This window comes from Colias eurytheme, chromosome 10 (genome assembly GCF_061535395.1).
Source record: "Colias eurytheme isolate Ceu_HAF_F1 chromosome 10, ilColEury1 Martin Lab GWU primary, whole genome shotgun sequence".
Lineage (NCBI taxonomy): Eukaryota > Metazoa > Arthropoda > Insecta > Lepidoptera > Pieridae > Colias > Colias eurytheme.
In genome coordinates, this window is record NC_142989.1 from 3,017,715 (window position 1) to 3,025,721 (window position 8,007).

At 33.5% G+C, this 8,007-nt stretch overlaps 1 protein-coding gene across 2 annotated transcripts; it reads right to left on the bottom strand.

Annotated features, from left to right (window-relative positions):
* Positions 1-1,871: 1,871 nt before the first annotated feature.
* Positions 1,872-7,887, bottom strand: LOC149905065 (putative sodium-dependent multivitamin transporter). 2 transcript variants are annotated; one of them, XM_090106131.1, is made up of 11 exons: positions 7,651-7,887; positions 5,859-5,978; positions 5,210-5,772; positions 5,028-5,124; positions 4,791-4,955; positions 4,398-4,555; positions 3,998-4,103; positions 3,465-3,563; positions 2,976-3,170; positions 2,359-2,526; positions 1,872-2,172 (listed from the first exon to the last, which is right to left on the bottom strand). In XM_090106131.1, the coding sequence occupies exons 2-11, from the start codon at positions 5,973-5,975 to the stop codon at positions 2,140-2,142; spliced, it is 1,701 nt and encodes a 566-aa protein (XP_089962257.1). In that variant the 5' UTR covers positions 5,976-5,978; positions 7,651-7,887; the 3' UTR covers positions 1,872-2,139. The 2 variants fall into 2 exon arrangements, with proteins under 2 accessions (XP_089962257.1, XP_089962258.1); XM_090106132.1 differs by lacking the exon at positions 7,651-7,887 and having other exon boundaries at positions 5,859-6,228.
* Between the last annotated feature and the right edge of the window lie 120 nt (positions 7,888-8,007).

Genomic DNA, 8,007 nt, shown 5'->3' on the forward strand with positions numbered 1-8,007 from the left:
CAAAAGTCATCAGTAGACATAAAAAAATGCGATCAAAACAAAAAGCTGGTATGATTTATCTTATGCGTACACAAACGCAATCTTTTTCTCCGATTTCTCGGAAACTATCTACTTTAGGGAAAAAATTATTATAACTTTTTTGTAGAGAATTAAATTTCGCATCTTTTTCATCTTGTAAACTTTTTTGTAAAACTTACCGTTTACGATTTATGGCCTATTTAATGAACCGGTTTATCGTTTCTGGCTAATAACTCTTAAAATATTTGACTAATCAATAAAATGCATCTATTCATTTTTTAAGAGCACTTTATTTTCAACACTACAGTATTTGTTTGATTTTTTTTCTAATGCCCGTACTTTTTGAGTTATAGAACGTTTTATGTTTGACTACTGGGCGTTTAATCGAAAATTTCAAGGTATGCTTGGTATAAATATAATGGTACAAATTCAACAAACTAAAAAAAAGATGTGCTGTAGTGCTTAAAAATTTATAGGTAAGTAACTGCTTACCTATAAATTTTTCGGCCGCCCGCGGCATTTCTACATTAAACGTTCTATACAAAAAAATATGGGCGATGGAAAACATTCAGATTTACGAAAAAGTTCACAAGGTAGAAAAGATGCGAAATTTTATTCTCTACAAAAAAGGTCACATTAATTACTTTTGCCCCAAAGTGGATAGTTTTTGAGATATTGGCCAAGAACTTTTTAAACTATATTTCATGGTAAAAAAGAAATTAATAAATCAAATTATTGTATTTATAGAAAGCTAAACTGTATAATAAAGTAGCCCCAAACATATTATGTTTAGGGTTCTGAACCACCAAAAGGAAAAAAGCGGAACCCTTAGGTATAGGATCACTTTGTTGTCCGTCTGCCTATCAACACCTTTTTTATCAGGAACGCGTGGATCGAATACTCAAATCTAAGGTCCTTTGAAGCAAAAAAAAAATGAAAAATCCAACAAGGCAAAGCAATCAAAAAGATACAGCCGCTTTTGCAAAAAAATTTCAATAATCGAAAGGGTCCCAAGAAACAAAACCTACAGGGTACTTCCCGTGAAACCAGAATCTGTATTAAGTAACTTCTTATAGCGCAGATAAAGAAAAAAATTGCGAAAAGCATAAATTTAAAGTAACAACAAAAAAATCATGTTTGTATAGAACCCTCGGTGCGTGAGTTCGATTCGCACTTGGCCGGTTTTTTGGTTGTGTCTACTCTTAGTGTCTACTATTAACTACATCCATGTAGTATCTAGAAGACACAACTGTTAACTTATTTCTTGATACAAGGCCGGGTGTTGTTCCTACAACACCCAGCCAGACCCTTCTGACCATTTTTTATGAAATAAAAACCGCGAGTTGAACTTGCGCACCGATGGTTGCGTATGAGCCTGTTTATATGTTGTTACAGAAAATTTATACTTTCCACAATAATTATTCTTCTATCTGTCATATAAGATGTTGCTTCTTACCAAATTTCAAGATTCCGTGTTCACAGAAAGTACCCTGTAGGTTATGATTCCCTTGCAAAAGTCGCAATTTGCGAAATTTTACAGCATAAACGGCTGTATCTTTTGATTGCGTTGGTTTATAAGTTTGATTTTTTCACAGCTTCAAGGGACGGTAGACATTAGTATTTAATATTAAATTGAGCTTCATATCTCTACGCGTTCCTGAGAAAAAAGTTTAAAGATAAGCAGGCAGACAGACGGACAACAAAGTGATCATATAAGGGTTCCGTTTTTTCCTTTTACGGTTTGGAACCCTAAAATTTTACCGGGATAAGACCTCGGGTACTGTTTCTAGTTACATATTATTTTTTATGATTGCCCCACCCTGAGCCCATGGCTAGCTACGCCCATGGTCTTATCTATTTTGTCATTCTATAAATACGTTTAATAAGTTTAAATAATATTCAAACACATTAAGTCAAAAACCAAAATACCTATCTTACCCGATTATCCCATAAATACTGAAATCACAGCCTTAAACAGTTTCACTGATTAAGTATCTTTTATATTATTTAAACGAATAAAGTATAAATTAAGCCTTAAAACTACGTCTTCATTGAGGAATCAGATCCGTAACAATTAAAATATAAAGAAAATGCTGAATGTTGTTTGATGGTTTCTAGAGGTTATTTATCTTCATCGCTCTTTATAAGGTGAAGCTGCAACAAATCAAATTAAAAACTTATCTTTTTTGTAGATAATTATGTACCTAATTTATGTACATATTTGGTAAAAAACGGGTAAAAGTTAATAATAAGTAGTAAACAATTTAATCAATTCCTCAGGTATTAAAAAAGTTGTTAAGGCTAAGCCAATTATTCGTGTCATAATATTTATGTCCTCACCTGCACGTTAGGTTCCTGAACGTTATATTTAGCGCGCAGATAGTTGGCGAGCGGTGGAGTGAAGAGCGCGGGGTCGGGGTGCGGGCGGCCGGCGCGCTGCCACGGCTGTGCGTGTCTCCACACGAGAGACACCAGCGAGCCCACCACTAGCACCCACACGAAACCGATCTGGAGAACACAAACACTCCTCCTCTATATACACGAGATACACTACAAAGCCTAACCCTATTAACGAAGCGATATTATAGGTGCTCTAAATGCCTCCACGTCATCGATACCAGCGAGCACACCATTAGCACCTATTCGAAACCGATATGCGCAAACACACAACATGTCTCGGCCTACCCTACATGCAAGATACGCTGTCAGTTGTCACATGTAGATAATCCGTATTCCTACCTATAGCAATACTAGTTATATTCTACTTATACTGTAGTCGGTAACCCCTTTATAATGGTCTTCGTTCTCGGGACAAAACGATCTATAGATTTGATTCGATTATAATATTATTGATTGATATGACAATTAAACTAGGTGATATAACAAGCAATTTGGTGGTATATATATTTTATAGAATCTAAAGTGTTTTCAATTACCTACTTACGTTAAAAACTTACCGGACTGGTCCACATATACGATATTCTATATAAATAGAAGTAATCACTAGGATTCGAGGTAGTTATCGGCGTAAGAGTAACGTTATAAGGACAACTGTCCACATTCAGTGGCAGTTTCACAGGAACAGGTCGGGGTGACCCAAAGCTCATCCATAACGTTACGGACATGCCACTTAGCAACGCAGTGGACACTCCCTGGAAGAAATATTTACATTATGTTAAAATCAGATGAATTTATGTAATTATTTTGATTACTTTATGTTTAATGAAAAATGTAATACTACACTCAATAAAATAACATAAAATGGAAAAAATATCACACAATATGTACGAATACAACCTAAGATTTTGATAATTATTATGAAAGTCTGTAGGTATGTGATCGTTAAAGGTTGGTACACCGCAGATAAGATTTTTAAGAACAGTTTTAAAGATTTATAAACATTACTAATGCATTAGCTGATAATAAAAGAAAATTAATTGATTTACCATTTCAGTAGCGTAAGTGGTGAACATTCCCAAAGTGAAAACTCCGAACAACGGGCCACCAACAACGCCGAAAATAGTTAAAGCCGCTTGCAACACTCCCCCTAAGGGTGCACTCACACACATCAGTCACCGTCACGGCACGTCACCGGACAGGATTAAAAAAAAATATGTATCAATAGTTCTAGTATGACTCTGTTCCCACACGACAGTCGCCGGCACGAAATCTATCAGTGACGTCCCCGGTCAGGCACGTCAAATAATCTTTCCATACATGTATCATACTTTTATCCCCACTCACCCGGTGCCGTCACGTCTCAGTTCAGTCAGCGTCGTGCTACCGTCAATTGCTACATGTTCTCTAGCGTGACACACGTCTAATCACTCACTAACCTGATGTATGTGTTCAATGATTCAGTCAAACCGGCGACGTGACTGACGGACAACATGACGGTGACTGGTGTTTGTGGATACGTACACAAACCGTCACCGATCAGTCATCGGTGACTTGACGGTGACTGATGTGTGTGAGTGCACCCTAAATGTTCCGCTAAAAATGCCAGCGCTAGGAACAAGAGACCGTATCCACATGCCGCTATTTTTGTCAACCACGGGATATATAAATCATTTATTTTGCACCATCTGAAACGTAATTTAATCATTATCAAAAGCAATTATTTCGGGAACATAAAAGAATCATACACATAATTAAAAATACCACCATTTTGTATTCCTTGTTAAATAATTGAGGTTCGCGCAAAACATTCACCGACTTTCTTCTCACAGCTGTAGCTAAGGCTTACGACTTACTAAACGAAATAATGAATACTTACGTTACCTACTAAAATAAATAATAAATATAGCAATTTCTCATCGAATATCAAGCTTTGAATCTTATTTAATTTATTACCTAATAGCCATTCATGCATGTCCTACCTGCTAACATAATCCGTAAGAGTCACAGCAGCAAGGGCATTACAAGATGCAGAAACAGTCGATAGTGATGCGCTAAAAATGCCTGCCACGAACAAACCGGCCAATCCTGGTACTGACCTCATCGCGTCAACCACATAGTATGGCATTAACTGATCTATCTGGAATATAATTAATATGACCTCTGTTTTAGGCGTAAAGTCTGCATCGTCGTTTATAAGGATGAACAGTGAACACGCTTGAAATCTATGAAAATATCCTATACCCTTCGTAATATTATGAGCGTTTAATAGAAATAAGTTTGCAAGTTAGGTACCTATTGATCCCAATCAATAATTAATTATTGTCATGTCTGATTTGCTTTGCGAATAAAAAATAGTAGGAAATGTAACTTACTCCCGCTACATTCTTAGTGAGAAAAGGATCGCAATCTTTATAAACAGCGTATATAGCAAGACCACTAGTACACGTCACAATACTGAGAATCGACAGAACTGGCCAGCTCCACCATAAACACATCTGCGATCTCGACAATGTACTGACTGTCAACAAACGTTGTACCTGAAAAACATTCATGCAATTACGAACCACTATCATTGAAATATACTCAGATAATGTCATTTTTTAACTCACTTGCGTATGATTTACTGCGTATAAAGATAGGTATGTAATAAAACCTCCAACAATCAATGACCACCATGTGTGTCTTTCTGTTGGGTCCAATGAAAAACTGAAACATGATATTATCGATTTAATATCAGACCAAAACACATACAAGGTAAAACATTCTATATATTCAATAGAAAACTACTTACTGTGTAAAATCCAGACGTCCTCGCTCTTTCGCTATAACGAATATATTCCCAAAGCCTCCAACTTGTATTGAAGCGAATATAACAACACTGACAACAGCGCTCAACATAAGAAATGATTGCAATAAATCCGTAAATAGTACCGCTTTCATACCCCCTATTGTTGAGTAAAATGTACACGCTAAACCCACCACTAATATAGATATCAATCTATCCAATCCAGTTACTGATTCTAGAACAATTGCCGGAGCATACAGCACCACCCCATTGTACAATATCATTTGAAAGGTATATGTTAATGACGCCAACATTCTTATACGCGGACCAAATCTTAATTCCAAATATTCATAGGTACTCGTTTTTTGCAATCCAAAAAATACTGGCAAATAATATCGAGAGGCGATTGGAGTAGCAAGAAAATACGATATATTTATAACTGCAAATTGCATTCCATAATAATAATTTTCAGCAGATAGTCCCAAAATTGTGATTGCAGATACAAAGGAAGCCATAAGCGACACCGCTACGGGAAATATTGACATGTTTCGATTCGCCATAAGGTATTCCTGGAATAAAAAAATATTTTTAATTTGGTGAAAAAAAGGCTTAGAAAAAAGGCAATTATTAGTTACGTTTTTTTTTAATTATGTACCTCGTTTGTTCTCTGTTTACCGCCGCTAAATCTAAAATAAATACCAATGCCGATAGATATTAGCATGGTAGTGGCCATAATAACATAATCCCATGCTACGAAAACCATTCGTGCCATTGTCTGCAAAAAAAGGTTGGGTACTTAGCATATGCACATTAAATACCTATAGACGTATTGTATATTAAATACGATACATTAAACCATGTAAAGAATTCTGCAAATTTCAGATTAAAATATAAAGTATTTAATTTTACAGCATTTATTCATAATGAGTACTGATAAAAAACATTGGAAACGAGTATTTCCGAATAAAAGATACTTTTGCACGCGATTATCGTCATCATTATTATAATAAAAGTCTGTACATAACTATAGTATAAAACATGTCTTGTATTTCTTATCCTGATACCTGTGAACAAGATTGTTCTGAGAATAACATAATTAGATGTCTTCCCCATATACCTACAGGCTACATACGGACATATATATCTACAGAATACAAGCATCAGTCAATTGCAATTTGCACTTCGGAGAAAAATGAACCGAGTCTTCAATAACGCTTCATAAGTAAACTAAAACTTGTTTTAAGTGTTTCATATAGGGAAACAAACAAAATATATCGGTATTTATATTTAACAGTATTAATATCAGAGTAAGAAGTATTACTAATAATTATATAGGTACATAATTATAATATTATCCTTACTCGGAGCGTAACCTCGAAAGTAATTCTTATACTCTACAATATACGGTACAGTTTAATTTTAAGCAATTAAATTGTTCTAATGTGAATAATTGTAATGCGCAGCCAAGAAACAGGCAACAACAACAAGAAACACGTTAATCTTCAACCGACTTCAAAAAAGGAGGTTCTCAATTCAAATATTGTATCTATTATTTCTTTCTTTTTAATTTGTTCACTTTCGCATGGGTTAACCAATTTCAATGATTCTTTTTTATTTGAAAGCTTGTGCCTTCCGGTTGACCCCACTTATATTTTGTCTAGTTCTAATAATTAGAACTTATACTTAGAGATTATAAACTATATGAACTAACAAAATAAACGATTTTTTTTTAATATTTATTGGATTTAACTTTCAACACTAGGTACCTACTTATAGCCTCAATGCCTACTTGAGAATAAATTAGAACGAAAAAAAAAGTGTTTTATGGGAAAAATTTTATTCTCTATGAAAATAAGATGAAAATACATTAATGTTTGCGATATTCAATCTATATTTATTCAAATTAATAAAATAATTACATAATAAAGAATAAGTGATTTTACTATTTCATCTTCCTGTTTAAATAAATAAACATTTTTAGGTAGGTTATTACACTTGGTATCTAGAAATTTTCACAAAACTACTAAGGTATGTATCTATGTAAAGAGAAATTAAATTAACAATAACAAAAGACATTGTATGAATTCATAATATTATAAATAATTTAAATAATCGCGCTATTTGTGACGTAAGCATAGACAACTTTTTAGATTAGCACTTTCATCAATGAAGTTCTTGACAGATGTAGTTTTTATAAACATAAAAAACTAAAAAAAAATCTAACACTTCATACTAAGTATATAATTATTCATAATAATTGAACGCATTAGGGTAAGTTAATAAGACTCTTATTAAGTTAAATAGAATATAAATTTCAGTAGAATAGAAAAATTGTGTGAAACAATATTATGAAATTGGAAAAATAGGTCACATAGACCTCATTACACATACTAATGAAGACAGTTATTGTAGTCCATGTTATTAATATAAAATGATGATATACTCACAATGTTTGTTAAGAGATTTTTTATGTAAATGAATTAAAAGTCAAAGGTTCCTAAACGTTACACTACAAGTTACAACTTAGCACTTCAAAAATAAATCAATCGTTCAAGTACAACTTAGCGGTGCATTTTAAATAATACTAAATATTTTAAGTTATTTCTCAACACACAACTCTTACTAACGATTACATCGTTTGTTGTGTACTAATTGAAATTTAAGTGCCGACTTCATGTCATAAAATTTTGAGGTTATAATATATTATTGTTATTCGGTAATCGGCATATTATATCTGATATCAGCTGTAAGTAAGAATACGTAGTGTTTTGTTTAATTTTAAGACAATTATTTAATTAATCAAA

Bases quoted from the DNA above. Each gene is read 5' to 3' on its own strand.
- LOC149905065 (XM_090106131.1), bottom strand. From the start codon at position 5,975: ATGGCACGAATGGTTTTCGTAGCATGGGATTATGTTATTATGGCCACT. The intron at 5,125-5,209 runs GTAAGTAGTTTT...ATCATGTTTCAG, and splicing joins GGACGTCTGGATTTTACACA to TTTTTCATTGGACCCAACAG. The intron at 4,104-4,397 runs GTAGGACATGCA...ATTACGTTTCAG, and splicing joins CTTACGGATTATGTTAGCAG to ATGGTGCAAAATAAATGATT.